The sequence below is a fragment of the Erpetoichthys calabaricus genome, chromosome 1, assembly GCF_900747795.2.
Source record: "Erpetoichthys calabaricus chromosome 1, fErpCal1.3, whole genome shotgun sequence".
Lineage (NCBI taxonomy): Eukaryota > Metazoa > Chordata > Cladistia > Polypteriformes > Polypteridae > Erpetoichthys > Erpetoichthys calabaricus.
Genome location: NC_041394.2, coordinates 146,703,573 through 146,722,183, shown reverse-complemented (window position 1 = coordinate 146,722,183; position 18,611 = coordinate 146,703,573). Strand labels below are relative to the sequence as shown.

The following is an 18,611-nucleotide window of genomic DNA, read 5'->3' as shown; positions in this document are numbered from 1 at the left end:
ACCTCAAAGAGAAAAAAGGTTCTGTCACATCTTTTCGTTTCTGCGGAGACCCATTTGAATATCCATTTTCTGTTGAAAGCAGACTGATTTGGTCAAAGGTTTCATTCCAAATATACAAACAGGATCTGGAAAGTGAGAATTCTGATCCGCAGGGCTGTCCCCTTTGCAGCTACTGAGATTATAGTGGATCTTATTGTAGTGGTGGGGATACTAAATGAAACTGAAATATTTCTTGTAAGCATGTATTTGCCACAATTAGATAATAAGCAAAGTTTTAGTGCAGCGGTTCTCAACCTTTCTAGTGCCGCGACCCTTTAATACAATTTCCCATGCTGTGGCGACCCCAACCATAAAATTATTTTCATTGCTACTTCATAACTGTAATTTTGCTATTGTTATGAATCGTAATGTAAATATCTGACATGCAGGATGTATTTTCATTGTTATAAATTGAACATAATTAAAACATAGTGATTAATAACAAAAACAATATGTAATTATATATTGTGAAATATTTATTTCTAATTACAAATAAATTAAATTTTGTCTTTATGACTTACGTTTATTTGTTTTTCTTCATTGTGTATTGAACTGTATTCACCGTATTCATGTTGTATACTTATGTGAAAATGTGAAAAGCATGGCGTAGCATGGGTAACAGTCTTAATATAACAACAGTAAACTACATTGCTACAAAATTGTTGCGACAGTACACGTAAAAAGCTAACGTCAGTGCGAAGGTTGAGGCTGCTTCTTTCTCACCAGATCAGAAATTCTCGGGGCAGTCTTTGTAAGAACACAACGAAGATCATCTTCTGCAACAAGTCTACTTGATAACCAACAAGCTGGAAAACCCTGTTTCGCAAAGATATGTTGTTGGAACTGGAAGAAGAAGGCGCAACACAGTCTCAGACAGAACAGGATATGACTGCAAACACTTAATCCAGAATGTTGTAACTGACATTGAAGATAAATCATTTCTCGCTGCATCGCTGTTAATGAGTTCAATGAACTCCTCTTGTGCTGTCTCAGGAACATCTTCAACTCTGACTGTGAATGGACTTCTGGCAAGTGCAAACAGGGTGTCCGGTAGATTTGGAAAATACGTTTGAAATTTCGTCCGTAAGCATGTGCAAGTGTTCTTTCACAGAAATTATCATTTTAATCCTTTTGTCAGGTTCAATGTCATTTTCCTCAAAGAAAGCAGATAAATTTTATTTTCATCCAATTTTTTTTTTCCAAAGCTGAAGTTTCATTTGGAATGATCGGATCTTTTCAGACAAATCGAGGCATGCTGCATTTGGTCCTTGCAGTGCTAAATTTAACTCATTCAAGATGGCAAAGATGTCCACCAAGTAAGCTATTTTCTGCAGTTCACTTTCATCACTGAAAAGTGCTTCGAACTGCGGTCTTGCTTTCTGATTAAGAAACGTTTTTAGTTCATCACGAAGATCAAAAACACATTTTAAAACTTTTCCTCTCGACAACCATCTCACTTCAGTGTGAAATAGCAGAGCATTGTTGGACGCATCCAACTCATTATAAAGTTTCGAAAACAGTTGACCGTTTAAGCACTCGCTTTTACAAAATTGACGGAACTTACGACGCTTTTCATTACTTCTTGTAATTCTTGTGGCAGCGTCTTCGTTGCTAATATTTGTCGATGAATCATACAGTGAGTTCCTATGAGTTTTGGTGACTCATTCAGTACCAAACGTTGAAATCCTGACCGACATCCTAGCATAGCTGGAGCACCATCTGTGCAAACACCACAAACCTTTTCCCAAGAGATCTTATGCTCTTTCAGAAATGAACCAATTGTGTCAAATACATCACATGTAGTAGTTGTCGTTTCAACAGTGTCGTTAGATAAAGAAATTGCACTCAATTTTGTAATAAATTCGGCTCCGATCATAACTCGAACAATGTCTTTGGCCGCTGACAACAGTAAATCTTCAGCAATGGTGTGAGGTTTCATAGCTCTGGCGATTCTGAGAGCCACCAAATATGAAGCTTCAACAGCTGCCACGTTTTGTTGGTGGTACTTGCCGCCAGTGCCAGTGTCAGCTTTGCTTCTAAAATATTGGGTATCCTTGCCGGCAAAGCTCGGATGCTTGCTATCAAAATGACGTTTCACTTTGTTCGGCTTCATAGATTCGGCTGATAGAACTTCATTACAAATAGCACATTGCGGATTCTCAATTCCTGCTGTAACTATTGAAGTTAAACCATATTGTAAAAAATCGTCACTATATTTTCTTTTCTTAACGTTCTTCTCTACATGATCCATTGTCATGGGCTGGTTCGCTAATGAAAATATTATATAACAATAGCTTCAATAACACGGACTATAAAACGTTTGTTTATGCTTTACTAATTAGAAACGGATGAGATTTCAATTACGTCACGAAATACGTAAATCCCCGCAACGGCGTGACGTTACGTAAAACTGTGTACAGTAATGTAAACAGTTAAAAATAATAAAGTTACGACAATTAAAACGTTTGAAATTATTCTGATTCAATTGTCTGCAACATCTATCCTCGAATGACAATTATAGTAAAAAACTGTTAACTACCAATGGAAAAAATTTGTACAATAACAAGTTTTACACATTAGAATAAACAAAACCCATATTTCCAATGATCTTAGGCGACCCCTGGCAAATTGTCATTCGACCCCCAACGGGATCGCGACCCACAGGTTGAGAACAGCTGTTTTAGTGTTTTCTTTATTATTTTGAATATTAATCTGCATTTCACACTGAACCAGAGTATTCTGGATAAAATGTGTCTGTCAGGTAAATCTAAAGACAGAATGGATTGTTCAGTGGAATAATGAAAAACAGACAAAGAAAATCGATGATAGGGAGGATTATATTGTAGCTATGGAGCTGGACTTTTTAAATTCTACTTTATACTCATTGTATGATCTTGAGCTTGTGCTCCAATTGAAATGTGATGATAATATTTATATATAAGAACATATACTGGGGATCAAAGACATCTTTTTATAGCCACCATTATAATAATATGCCTGTGTATACTATAAATAATCAATTATTTACCTGTACACCACACACGGATGGTTGCAGCACTGGCACATAAGCACAGATAATGCACATATCACTGAACATAAACCTGACCAAAAGAGCTTTGATTCTAAGGGGTGTGAAAAGAAGACACAACAAAGTGAAAGAGTTGGAGCACCACCTCGAATGAACAAAAATGCAGCATGCAATAATTTGCGGAGACGTCTTTCCAGATTCAAGTTCAGAACAAAAAAACTGAGAACAAGATGGCCATTTCCCAGGTTATATAGTCACTCGGCAGTAAGGGGCAGGTCCAGGAGGACAGACAACAGAAGTGTCACTGCCAGTGATGGAGTGGCCGCCAGTCTTCCGTTCTACAGAGGTAGGAAGAGAGAAGGCATTAGACTGTAGCGACAAACCCTGGTTTGGTAGGTAATTACCATCCCCAGTGCTCTTAAGCTGCCTCCCATGTTCACACGTATGACAGGGTCTAGTGCTTTATGCTGAACAAATAATGCATGAATAGTGGTGGCATTTAAATGTAGGTAGCTTTGACAGCGTCTGGTTTCTGTTGCTCCTGCAACACATGTCAAAGCAGTTGCTCCAGGACAATAATTTACCTTCAACCAATTAGCTTACATATCAGCCTCTGAAATTGTAATGTTTGAACTTAATGGAAAGGCTTGCTAGTCCAGATAATTGTGGAGAACCAGGATAAATACCTATCAGATTAAAAAAAATAGAAAACTATCGAATTTTTCCCTCGCAACCTCCTTATTTTAAATACATTTGAGGATTCTTTTCCCAATTGAAGGGAAATTTAGCTTTTTGCACAATCTCAAGAACTACTATAACAAACATCCCTCCTCAAATATACACCAGAATTATTAAAAAGAAGAAAACTTCTTACTTGGCTAAATATAAGATAGCAGTCACACTGAGGCATTATAAAGGCATATAACCATTGGTATAAAGTGTTTCTTGACACACTTTTGTCGGATAATTCATTGGTCAAAAGTACTTAATGATAGTGTGTCAGAGAGAGGAGGTGCAACATTGATCAGTTTTATGTTCATTTTCTCCTCTTCTACTACTTCCACTGGGCCAAGAGTGTGTCCCATAACTGAGTCTACCTTTTTAATAAATATGTTGATTTGGTGGGCCTCTATTGAAGTGATGTTACCAACCCAGAACACCACACCACAGTGTAGATAAATCATACTGGCTATCAGTAAATGCCATTGAACATGTATACCCACATTAAAGGAACACAAAAGATCAAAAAAGATAACACTACTCTGCTCTTCCTCATATAGTTCTTTTGTGTTATGAGACCAGTCCAACCTGTCATTGATGCGGACCCCCAGGTACTTTTAGGGTTCACTATCTCCATAACTGCTCCCTGAATAGTGACAGGGTGCGGGGAAAGCTAATAAGCAGTTCCTTGGTTTTGTTAAGTTGCAGACAATTCTTTCTGCACCAAGAAACAAAGTTCTCCACCTGACTCAAATGTGCTGCCTCATCCCCCTTATTGATATACTTCATTAATGTCAAATCATCTGAGAATGTCTGCAAGTGACATGACCTGGTGTTATATTTATAGTCAGAGGTGCACAGATTGAAGAGAAAATGAGACAATTGTTCCTGGTGGTGCTCCTGTGTTGCTCACAAACGTATCAAAAACACAGAACTTGAGTCTCACCAACTGTGGTCTGCCTGACAGATACTCCATTATTCAGGACACCATAGGGTCATCTACCTGCATGTTTTTCAGCTTACCTCTTAACAGGGATGGGAGGTTGGTACTGAAAGCACTGGAGAAATCAAAAATCATAAATCATGATATTGCTGCCAGCTTTGCCCAGATAGGACTAAGCTTTGTGGAGCAGATAGATAATTAGATCTTCTATTGCAGTTCAGTTCAGGACCAGCCTCTTGAATGTCTTCAAGATGTGGGCTGTATGGGCTACTGGTGTGTTGTCATTAAGTGCCTTCTTAAGGACTGTAACAAAACAAGAGGTATCATTTATCATGTCTGAATAAGAGTGACTTGCCTGTTGTACAATGTGTAGCAAGTGGCAGAAAAAAAAGGTCTTTCTTTAGACACAAAACAACGGAATACCTGTTGTCAGGTAAGATTGTTACATAAAACGTTATCAAATCTTTCATTAAAATCTGCAGGGATAAATCAAAAATCAAAGTCAAAATAAAGCAAAAGTCAAAAGCAGAATATTTCCTAAATATTTCTTTTTGTCAATGGCTCAAATCCTAATCTCTTCTTTTAAAAAGATAAAGATTGCATGCCTGTTGAATACATTAGACCATCATATGTATCATTGATGCCATAATGTGTACAGGTCACACTGTATCATTTGCTTAGCAACCACACGGCATCACAGCAACCAGACACACATAATGATGGAACCCGTAGGAAAAGAAACATGCAAAATGACAAAGGGGTGATGCTGCAGTAATAACAAAAACATATGCAAAAACTAAATTAAGGCTGGAAAACTTAATTATGGCTAAATTAAGGCTGGATTCCAGACAGAATTGCAGGATCCACACATGCCCAATTAACTTTATCGTGTGTTACTGATGAAAGTGACAAACCAGTCAAGGAGCACAGGCGCATGCCCAGGAGAGCACCTCTGGATTAGACTCTCCAGTGTACCAAATATCAAACCTACTGGTGGTGTCTTCAGAGCCAATGAGGCCTCCACAGTTTCTTAGGATTGGGAATGAAAGTGCTCCATTAGAATCAGAAAAGTAGAGAGAGAGAAAAAGAAAGAACTGAGAGTGTGTTCACGGCCATTTTTTGGATTAATGTTATTTAATTTGTGAAGGATTACAAACGAAAGGAGACTCGAGCCTTAGCTGAACATTACTTCACATAGGAATAGCCATCTGAGCTATCACTTCAAAGGATCCTGTCTCTATGGTTACAGTTTGTGATTCCAGTAAAAGCTCCAGACTGTTGAGAAATAGCTGCTTTTCCTTATTAATGAGGCAGCACTGTCTCCCTTCACCATAACATTAATTTTTTTCTGCATTTGTTATCCTTTCACTGTTGACTTTTTCATTTCCATTCAAAATTTATGACTATGATTTACGTTTACTTGAATTTTTTGGAATGTGTTGGGAATTGTTTCATTTGTAAATATTAGTGTTTGGGGGATTCACAGATATTATTACTGTAAAATTTGTCGATTGCAGGGTGTTTGCTTTGGGTTAAGTGTACATTTGTTTGTTAATGCATATGCTTTCTCTTTTTTATCAGCTTTCCAGATTTACTATTTTTGATTATCTTACTAGTATTGTTGTTGTCCATTGGGGGGAATTTTGCATTGGATTAAGCAGTCTAAGTGACAGTGGAAGTCAGTTTTGGGGTTGATAACCCATCTCCAATTAAAATGTGATCTTATAAAGTTGAAAGAGATGAGTGACGTTTCTTATAGAAAAACTATTACATAAAAAGTATAATAAAAAGTGCTATTTTTTTAACCAAATGCCTCCAAAAAATAGTAATTAGGAAGCAAAATAATTATTCAGACTTCTCCCCAAATAAATTCTATAGGGGGACTTAAAAAGGGGGTTGTATTTGCATATTTAATATGTCATTCATTTTAGGCATCCTGCAATAATGACAATGACAAGTTGCTTACAAACTGTTTAGCCAGTATAGGTTAGAAAAAGAACACAGACTGTACTAGTTTGATTCAACTCATTTTTTGTGTGTTTGAATACTGTTTTATAACTTTTCCATTGTAATGCATATACCTGGAGATACATATACTTTATGCATTATAATAAAATCTCACACCTTATCTAAACATACACATTAAAAAAGCCAAATTCAACCTGACAATAAGCTGCATGCAAAATTTTGTGTTAAATTGAAAAATATTGTGGTCAATTTAAAATATAGATAGATAGATAGATAGATAGATAGATAGATAGATAGATAGATAGATAGATAGATAGATAGATAGATAGATAGATAGATAGATAGATAGATAGATAGAAAAAAATGACATGAAAATAATCAGAATATTACAACAGTATTTTTAGAGGTTATCATATTTATTGTGCAGAACAAAGTTGTGACAAGCCAATAAAGAAACATTGGTTTAACAAGCAATTCAAAATGTATAATCAATGTCAGCAACTACATGGGAATAGTAAAGCCATAAAGTTAGAAAACACTCGACAAGGTGTAAAAGTAGGGAGGGGGGAATGAAACATTTAATGGCAATACACATATTTCAAACTTTGCCCTCCCCCTACCCTTTGCTAACACAACTACAATGCACAAATCGTAGAAAAAAAAAAAAACATGAAAAACAAAAACCTTAAATGTCCAGTCTTACCAAGCAGTGGCCAGAAATACAGCAGAGAACAGTCTTATAAAATTTATCCCCCATAAAAATAAACTATATATATAAAAAATTTTATGATGCTCCCTCTGTTATCCTGGCCACAAGCATTTAAGCAGATATTCAGTATGAAAATGAGGTAACAGTAGGCCTTTGGAGGTAGTAATGTGTTCTTTTTCTTTCTCCAGATTGTTCAAAATCATTGTCTTCATTCAACTCTGTTCACTCTCTCAGAGCTACAAGCCTGACAACAGAATGACAGCGGCTTACTTGGACCTGCCATAAAATGAGGTTTCAAAAGCCCTTAAAGCTTCGATCAGCTCAAGTAACCATTATTCTTTCAGTTTATGGGAAATAAAATCCAATTGTCAGGGTGTTCCCTAAATATTCCCTGGTTTATGCTTTAGTGAAGTCCACTGCAGCATTTTAAAACATATCACATTATTAGCACCTCAATAATCCAGACATAATAAATGGTGGGAAGCTAATCTGTCGTTTTTCTCAGACTTATCGTTATTTACTTCCCTAATTTGACTCATCCTGTTGCTTTCATCCTATTCCTATAGCAACGTTCAGTGCTAGCAACCTACCTGTTGAAACACTCTTTCCATTTTCTACCATCCATTTTCTTAACTACTTACCTGGGTGAATGGCCTGGTGCCAGTTCTTTTCTGCACATACTTTTAAAACTGACACTTTGGTTGTGTTTACAGACAACCACATGAATTAGTAATTTATTTTGAAATACCAACATTATCCCAAAAGGCTTGTTCTCTAATACTGGAATGCATGCAGTGCTGGGCTGAGGTATCAGCATTGGAGCACAGACCACAACATTTCTCCGCATGAATAGAATTATTGAAAACGGTGTCTTCCGTAAATCAGCTGTGCTAATAATTCTAAAAAGGACAGTACTCTACAGTCTCTAGCCTGTTGCAGCCAGAAAATGCCCTGGGTACCTCATAAACACAAAGGTTGGAAAATGGAGAAATGGATTAGAGTAAGAGCTTAAGAAAAGATACAGATGAGAGATTTTTCCAGATTTTTCTTCTCTGCTAAATAATACTGTAGTAATTTACATAAACATATGTTTTCAAAAATACGTTCTGATGTATAAATAAGGTTCAGTGCATCAGAGTTTTGATGATTTCAAAATCTGCTCACTCAACTAATCTTTTTCCTAGGCACCTTCCTTATGCTGATGTGTTGAAGGGCAGGCGTCTGTTGTAGACTGGCACTGCGAAGGCCGGATGTGTAGTAACCCATTTTAGATCGTCAGAGCACCCCAGTGTCAGTTCTCTGCCGCAAACTGAACTCTTTAACAACTACAGTGCGACACTTAGTTTATGTGACAGAAGTTGTAGACACATCATAAAGCATTTCTGATGCTTTGCATAGTGGATAGATAGGCATATTGCATTGTGGCATCATTCTTAACTTGGGCACACAACTTATTGTTGTCTAAAGCTAGCAAACATTGGTTACCAGCGTAAAGTTTATTTCTGTGAATCTACAAATATTGCGTAGAATATGTCAGAAAAAAATGATCAGTTTGTCATTGACATCAACAATGTTTATGCCGCCATCAATGTGAACATGCAGTTCTAAAACAATACACTGCCATTCATTTTCTATGAAAGTATATTGACATTACATAATTTAGACTAATTATTTCATATTCTTTATCCAATTAGTTTGTCTTTGATACCCCATTTAAGAAAGAAGAGATAAGGCATTAGGCTTTGGTGGCATTCTGATATAGCCCTAATGACCTCATAAAATAGTTCACCCTGAGATACTACCCTTGGCCCAAAAGGTAATATATACATATTGTTGAGAGTTGCAACATTGATAAGAAGAAAGTGGAATAAATCTCTACATAAGAAGCAAATAAAATACATCTGTTTGAATGATATTATCAGGAAAAGCTCACATTTATGTAAAGTAAAAGAAATAACTAAATCAAGAATATCAACAAATCTACTCATTTTAAACATAACCATGATTGCATTATATAAAACCAGGTCTGTTGTGTTTGACCTACAAAGCTTCAAGTTTTCATTTTGAAGGTTCTAGGTATTCCATACAAGCATTAATGTGTTCCCGACCTTTTTTTTCCGTAGTGTTTTACATGTTTGCAAGAAAAGTCTTTCATTAGGGATCAGTTGCAGTCCTAAATGTGTAACATCATCAAAAACAATGCTGAAAGTCATGAAATAAAACTCATTCCTTTTAATGACTGGAGGTAGGCTTTTGTCAACTGGTTAGTCCATTTCTTTAGAAATAAAAATGCAAAACAAAACAAAGTAAAAATGAATCTGAGGTACAAATGTGGACAGTAACATATTTAACTATCTTTTCATCTACATATTATTTCATGTAGTGTCAAATATGAACATGGTGTTTAAAATTATGAGCAAATCAGTACAAAAATAAATTCAAGTTAACAATCCTTTTTTATGTATGTTCTATTGCAAAAGCTTGAATTCGGGTATTACATTAGACCGTCGTGTTAATCTTAAATCCTGCCTGGCGTACTCACAGCTGAAGCAAAAGATGCAAAGGAAAAAAAAAACAAAACAACATTAACACCCCAGAAATCAGTAATTAATTGCCCCATTTTATTTCCTGCATTGTATGTAGATAGCAGCATGAAGATATTTTGCTGTTTTAGACAATGACGGCATCAGAGGTAGTTTGAAATTGTGAATATTGCATTTGTTGCTGAAAGTGCTGGTGTGAATGAACGTAGTTTATATATTGCATTTCTGACAGAAACATGCAAAATGATCTTCCTATGTCATGCTATTGCTGAAATTGTATATTTAATATCTTGAGGTAACAAGTATTTGTTTTTGAAAGAACATTGTGATAAAAGTCCCTTTTAAGCTTTAGCTGGTTATGTAGGCTATTATTTTGTATATGTCGTAACATATTTTTTTTTACTTTTGTTTATTTCTAGAATAATATCATTGTATTCTTGTTATATTTTATTTTGAGAGGTTTTTTTTTCCTAATAAAAACATACATTTTCAGACCTGCTTAATCTAAGTCATGAACCTGGGGGGGTTGGAGCCTACCATGGCAGCACTGGGTGAAAATTGCTAGCTACCTTTGAAAGAGTGATAGGAGAACACATGCACACACACCCACCGATTTGGAGTTACCAGATAAACTAACCTGCATATCTCTGGGGAGAAGGGAGGAAAATCAGACCATTTACAGAATATTATGAACTTTCAGATCAAATAGACCAGACGTGGGACTCAAACCAAGGGACGCTGGGACTGTCAGGTAAGAGTGCGAAATGTTGTGTCACCACAACAACCCTGACAAAAATAGAACCCCAACAATTCTCTATTATGTGGATTTACACTATCTGAAAAAAAAAAATGCTCCACGGATCCCTTATACTCCTTTCCTTTTTTCCTGAAACTAAAATAAAACTTTCTCTTAGTCTTGACCACCAACAAAATACTACAAAGGTCAGAAAAGCAAATTCAATCATTGGATACGTTGAGATTTCCATCATCACTTGTAAAATTATCCTTAAGGGTAATTTTTCAGCTCTGAAATATTTTTGATTTAGAAGGGAATACATTCCTGTAAAAACGGAAAGAAAATCTTATCGCAGTAAAACTCTTTATATTTTCTGTATAATGTATAAAAAATAGAGATGAATTTCTTCAGTCTGAGTTAAGGTCTCCAATAATTATGCCAAACCTTCCAATGTCCGCTAAACTAATCAAAAAAGATGTCACACAGAAATGTGCACATTCCTACAAAACAGTAAAAATTCTCCAGAATTTTTTTTTCTTTTCTGTGAAACAATACACAGTAATTCCCTAAGGGAAATTCTTTACTTCTACATGCTACGTTTTCCGAAACATTTCCAAAAGGAAAATCATTCCCTTGCTCTTGGACTACAAAAACTTCCAGTGTAAAAGCCTTTACCTGAGCTCCAGGACCACAAAATTTCTTCACAGTGAAACCCTTTTATATCTGCACAAACCTAACTCCTTGATAAAGGCTAAACTTTTCCCATTGCCATGGAACAACAATACAGATCTAGTGAATAATTTATCTTGTGAGAAATCCTTTCATTTTTCAAGGATGATCGTAAAATGTTCTCTAAAGGGAATTCCTTTGTCTTGTCAATAGGAAAATACTGAAAAAATCTCCAGCGGGACACTGTTGTTCTTAAAGATTAAAATTTCCTTAGAGGGAAAATCCTTTCCCTTGATCAGGGAACAATACTTAAAGATTCTCCAGAGGAAACCTCTGTTTTATTTTTTCAATAATACTGAACCACTGTTTTGTTTACTTACAAAATAAAAAAAGAGTTTCTTTTCTCATTGGAATGCTATCAAAAATAGACATTGGTGATTTTTGGTTGAACGACTGTAACCCAAACAATGATGAGGTCAAGAAAAACAAAACATTCTTTTATCTATTTTCTAAAGCCAGTTTTTCCATTATAGGGATATAGATAGCTAGCACCCAATCCTGGCAGAGAACCACTTCTGGACGAGTCCATTACAGGGGATGGTCATGCATAGACCCAAACTCACTCACTCATTCCAAGCTAATTTGGGGTCGCCAATCAACCTAACTTAAACATCTTTGGGATTTGGCCGATTGAAGTACCCCACCCCCCAAAAACAAAAAGCTCAAATGTAGGAATAATGTACAAACATCATACAGAAAGGGACCAGGCAGAGTTTTGTGTCCAAAACTCTGGAGCTGTGAGGCAGGAGTGGGAAAAAAACACTGTGTTTATGTTATTAGTACCTTTACGTTGATCCCCATTGTTTCTAAAAATATTGTAAAATGAACATTTGAGATATGATCTATTTTTAAGTAATTATATATTCACCTGAGCAAAGTTTTGTTTCTGTGTGAAGCAGACCATTCGAATAAACGCTGGTATTTAAATGTGTGTGCAAATGTGGAGAACATGATTTCTGCAGTGGTGTATTTATTTTTCCTCTTCCATCAAGGGACTTTACAAAATCTATTTACACGATACTGTGGTTAGCTCATTACGTAATACATGTTGATTTGAAAATTACAGCAAATGAAAAATATATCAAGTAAAAAATAGATTCTATTAAAAAGGAACCATTTATCTAACATCTTTGGTGTGCTATTAAAGGGGTTTACTAAGTAAAGGTGTGAGTATTTGTTATTTAAGGCCTGTCAGTGATATACAATACAAAGTATGCTTTTCTATGAATGGCCTTGATATTAACCACATATGTTTCAAGTCTCCTTATTTTAATGCAGTGCACTGAATGACTGAATTCAACTCAAAGCTGAAATGACCTATTTATGCTGGCCTAGTAGCCCCATCAAACTTTATCAATATGTTACAAATAGTTACTCTTGATTTAGGCATACGTTCCAAACTGTGTTCCATTTTACAGCAGTGTTTCCCTAATATCTGGGACCATAAAGGACAAGACAAGAAAAGACAAATAAAACAAAATGTCCATTTGCTCTGTGTGTGTGATTCCTAAGGCAAAAAGACCATGAGAGAAAAAAAAAGTGGTCAAGGCCATGTCTTCTCCCTTCAAAAAATCCAACTGCTGAATGAGGTAGAAGTGAAATATTGTGGTTGCTTAATCTTCCTCCACAGATTCCTGTGATGATGTCTTTTCAGGTCCTCCCTGCAGAAAGAGAAAATGGTAATGTTTTATATTAATATTTTACTATAGCTTTCACAGACACCCAACACATTCATATGGAATAGCTCTGCTGTTTCGGGCAGAGCTATTGTATTAGGACTAGGGATGACACAAGAACCAATAGATTGGCGCCTAGTTGATACCAAAATTATGAAAATGTAACTGTACTGGCTTTTTTTTACAGTATTGGTGGGATAAAGTGAAAGTCACAAATGACTTTAGATGGCACAATAATATGTGAGAAAAATGTGAGTAAACACTACGTATGAAAGTGGTTCACACTGGTAATGATACATCCATCTACCCATCCATTTCCTAAACCCACTTATCCATGGCAGGGTCATGGGGCAGTTGCAGCCTATCCCAGCAAGCAACAGGCACAGGCAGGAAAAACTCTGGGCAGGGTGCCATTGTATCGCAGGGTGACACACACACACACACAAAAGGTATGTTGGCAAATATAACATAGCCTCTCACTTGTAATTAACTGAATGCAGGTAACATCGGCCCAGTTAATTTTTTTATTCTGGATTTGTGCACAGGCTAAGCAATAACAAGGTTTGATAACCTATGTAAGACACCTTAAACACAAAATAACAAAGGCTGTTTTATATCCATCCATCCATTGTCCAACCCGCTGAATCCGAACACAGGGTCACGGGGGTCTGCTGGAGCCAATCCCAGCCAACACAGGGCACAAGGCAGGAAACAATCCTGGGCAGGGTGCCAACCCACCGCAGGACACACACAAACACACCCACACACCAAGCACACACTAGGGACAATGTAGAATTTCCAATCCACCTAACCTGCATGTCTTTGGACTGTGGGAGGAAACCGGAGCACCCGGAGGAAACCCACGCAGACACGGGGAGAACATGCAAACTCCACGCAGGGAGGACCCGGGAAGTGAACCCGGGTCCCCAGGTCACCCAACTGCGAGGCAGCAGCGCTACCCACTGCGCCACCGTGCCGCCCCTGTTTTATATGAGTTTTGAAATAAAAGACTAAAATAAAACTGACAAGTCTGATTTCACACAGGATGCCTTACAGCCACATTTGGAAAAGTAAAGCACCACAGGTTTGTGACTATTGAAATTGGAATCAATTTGAACCACCTGTTAAATATGAATCCTAGGAAGTTTTTTAACCAGTTAATTATGCAAATTAAAATCTTACAATAGCAAATGTTATAAAACCTAACAGAGCAATCCTCTGTCAAACCAGATATTAAAAGCACATTGTAACAAAACAGCTTTTGAGAGTTTGTTTAAGAGAAAATGTCCTGAATTATCATTGTAATTCACTAATTCAAAAGCACAGATATAATAAAGTTTGAATATTTATTTTTATTTTGTGCCTATATACTGTAAGATGCAGGCTCTCACTATTAGACATTCTAATTGGAATAAAAAAAGTTTAGAAGCCTTCAAGTTTGCTAAAACTTTTGTTAGGGGTTCCCTTTGACTACAAATTTCCCCCCTTTTTTAAAAAAATCCTCATTTACTTTTTCAGAAATAGTCACCTTTTATCAGCATGTTTCATGTACCTAACGCAAGTTTCTTGATTTACAGTATAAAAACACAAACTGGAAGAGTCCAGCTGGATTTTTCTGTTTGTTTTAAGATTTTACCATTATAACAGCTGATTAAATACCTTTAATAAAAATTAACATAAAGTTAATACTTAATGGGACTAACTTAAAATACTTATACTTTATAATCTAAACTATTGCTGACAATTAATTAATTAATTTTCATTCATTCATTCATTCTTTTTACACTGCTTATCAGTGACTGGGTTGTGGACGCAATAGTCTTAGCAGTGAGGCCCAAACATCCCTTACCACAGCTACATTTACAAACTCGTGCTGTGGGATCCCAAGGTCTTCCCCAGCCATCTGGGAGTTAATCCTCCAAGCAAGCCCTGGGTCTTTCCTGGATTCTCTCTTCCCAGGTTGTTGTGCTCATAAAACCAACACAGGGAGGTGTCCATGAGGCATCCGTATCAGATGCATGAACCACCTCAATTACCTCCTCTCAATGTTGAGGGTAAGTGGCTGTACAATGAGGCTGCACTTTTCACCCTGTCTCTAAGGGAGAGCCTAGCCACCCTTCAGAGAAAGGTCATTTTGGCAGTTAATGCCCATGATTGACAAGTAAATCGAGAGCTTCCCCTTCTGATTCAGCTCATTCTTCACCACTACAGATCGGTGAGTCCACAGCAATTGAAAGAGTATGTTTCATCATACCAATAATGATTTCACATTTCTTTTTAGTACTTTGAATAATTTTATCAAAAATAATAGTTCAGTCTCTATGTTTTATGAAAGGCTGCCTGTCTTCAAATAAAATCCAAATGAAAATTTGCTGTTTTATATATAAACTCTCATTATATGACTTTTGCACAACAATGCCTCTATTTTCTCAGGAAGCTAAGGAGAGCTGACCTCCCCCAGAAGCTGCTGGTTAATTTCTATAGATACACTACAGAGAGCATCTTAACTAACTGCATGATGGCCTGGTACAACAGCTGCACCAAGGCTGCTAAAGAAGCTTTGCAGCGGGTCGTAAAAACAGCAGACGCCATTATTGGGACTGAACTGCCATCACTCCAACTCTTGTATAAGACTCACTGTGTGAGAAGGGCCAAAAACATTCTCAAGGACAAAACTCATCCTGGAAATTCTTTGTTTGAGCTCCTCCCGTCAGGAAGACGCTTTAGGTCAATCCGTGTATGCACAAACAGACTAAAAAATAGCTTTTTCCCATCTGCCATAAACTTTCTGAACTCTGAATCTCCTCAGTCTGAGCTCATTTTTAATTGAACATGTGCAATAAGCTATACTGGTAATGTGCAATATACAAATGTAATACAATATATAATATGTAATGTACTATTCATTAACAAGTGCAAAAACAATTTATGCTGCTGTACTTTGAGCAATAATAATTTGCTCTGGTTACTTGATCACTCAACACTGTATATGACATATTTTGAGTTATTTGACTTTTCTTTAAATGCACCTTGGGGCTATCACAAAAAGTCATTTCGTTGTGTTACACAATGACAATAAAGTGCTTGTTTTTAATTTTCATGTAATTTCATGATCAAGGATTCCAACAGTCACATTTATTTTTCATCTCACTACATTTTTACGTACAGTTAAGTCCATAAATATTTGGACAGAGACAACTTTTTTCTAATTTTGGTTCTGTACATTACCACAATGAATTTTAATGAAACAACTCAGATGCAGTTGAAGTGCAGACTTTCAGCTTTAATTCAGTGGGGTGAATAAAACAATTGCATAAAAATGTGAGGCAAATAAAGCATTTTTTAACACAATCCCTTCATTTCAGGGGCTCAAAAGTAATTGGACAATTGACTCAAAGGCTATTTCTTGGGCAGGTGTGGGCAAGTCCGCCGTTATGTCAATATCAATTAAGCAGATAAAAGGCCTGGAGTTGATTTGAGGTGTGGTGCTTGCATGTGGAAGATTTTGCTGTGAACAGACAACATGCGGTCAAAGGAGCTCTCCATGCAGGTGAAAGAAGCCATCCTTAAGCTGCGAAAACAGAAAAAACCCATGCGAGAAATTGCTACAATATTACGAGTGGCAAAATCTACAGTTTGGTACATCCTGAGGAAGAAAGCAAGCACCGGTGAACTCAGCAACACAAAAAGACCTGGACGTCCACGGAAGACAACAGTGGTGGGTGATCGCAGAATCATTTCCATGGTGAAGAGAAAACCCTTCACAACAGCCAGCCAAGTGAACAACACTCTCCAGGGGGTAGGCGTATCGATATCCAAGTCTACCATAAAGAGAAGACTGCATGAAAGTAAATACAGAGGGTGCACTGCAAGGTGCAAGCCACTCATAAGCCTCAAGAATAGAAAGGCTAGATTGGACTTTGCTAAAGAACATCTAAAAAAGCCAGCACAATTCTGGAAAAACATTCTTTGGACAGATGAAACCAAGATCAACCTCTACTAGAATGATGGCAAGAAAAAAATATGGAGAACGCATGGAACAGCTCATTATCCAAAGCATACCACATCATCTGTAAAACATGGTGGAGGCAGTGTGATGGTTTGGGCATGCATGGCTGCCAGTGGCACTGGGACACTAGTGTTTATTGATGATGTGACACAGGACAGAAGCAGCCGAATGAATTCTGAGGTGTTCAGAGACATACTGTCTGCTCAAATCCAGGTAAATGCAGTCAAACTGATTGGGCGGCGTTTCATGATACAGATGGACAACGACCCAAAACATACAGCCAAAGCAGCCCAGGAGTTTATTAAAGCAAAGAAGTGGAAAATTCTTGAATGGCCAAGTCAGTCACCTGATCTTAACCCAATTGAGCATGCATTTCACTTGTTGAAGACTAAACTTTGGACAGAAAGGCCCACAAACAAACAGCAACTGAAAGCCGCTGCAGTAAAGGCCTGGCAGAGCATTAAAAAGGAGGAAACCCAGCATCTGGTGATGTCCATGAGTTCAAGACTTCAGGCTGTCTTTGCCAGCAAAGGGTTTTCAACCATGTATTAGAAATGAACATTTTATTTCCAGTTATTTAATTTGTCCAATTACTTTTGAGCTCCTGAAATGAAGGGATTGTGTTAAAAAAATGCTTTAGTTGTGCTCACATTTTTATGCAATCATTTTGCTCAACCCACTGAATTAAAGCTGAAAGTCTGCACTTCAACTGCATCTGAGTTGTTTCATTTAAAATTCATTGTGGCAATGTACAGAACCAAAATTAGAAAAAAGTTATCTCTGTCCAAATATTTATGGACCTAACTGTACATTAAAATTTTTTTGCTTTCTAATGTGGTACTATCTTATTTTTGTATACATACCACCATTTTAAGGTGCTCTTTGTCTATTGCTGATAGTGGTTGCAACTGTATGTTGAACGGCCAGTAGTGTGAGATGTGTGATATAATTACAACAATGGTATAAATGGCAGCACCCTGTTGTTCAACTTTGTGGATACAATCTAAATAGTCTAGTTTTATTTTCATTTTAATCTAAACTTATTTTCTGGTCATGCACCGATTTCTGTCTCTTTGACCACCATCTTCACCTTTGGTCCAGTTTGTGAGTAAACTCCTGGTTTTGACTCTCTCATTTCATATCTTGATTCTTAACTTGATTCTTGCTCTCCTGCTTTTGACCTTAGATTGTTTACATTACCATGACCATAACATTATATCATTTCTTTTTTCTAAACTGCTGCCAAACAGAGCAGCTAGTAGAGAAATTATGGATTTTTAGTCACCACTGAACCAAAATGATCAAATTTAAATTTATGATATAATAGCTTTTTCTTAAGAAAATACCAGCAAATGAATGCATTTATTGTGAAATAAATACCGATATGTTACGATTTATAGTTTTCTTAATTTTTTTAATACTCTGTCCTAAATAAATTTTGGCTAATTATATGTCTGTTCCTGCATTTGCATTTATGAGAGACTTATTTATTTGTGCCTCAATGGCATTTT

At 36.7% G+C, this 18,611-nt stretch overlaps 1 protein-coding gene and 1 pseudogene across 1 annotated transcript in view; both read right to left on the bottom strand.

Annotated features, from left to right (window-relative positions):
• Positions 1–474: 474 nt before the first annotated feature.
• On the bottom strand, positions 475–2,290 carry LOC114651183 (protein ZBED8-like; annotated as a pseudogene).
• Positions 2,291–9,616: 7,326 nt separating this feature from the next.
• Positions 9,617–18,611, bottom strand: part of hmga2 (high mobility group AT-hook 2) — a 188,043-nt gene continuing 179,048 nt past the window's right edge. The window contains exon 5 of the mRNA XM_028807034.2: positions 9,617–13,076. Within this exon, the coding sequence (XP_028662867.1) occupies positions 13,029–13,076 (48 nt within the window). The 3' untranslated portion in view covers positions 9,617–13,028. The remainder of the gene's footprint in view (positions 13,077–18,611) is intronic.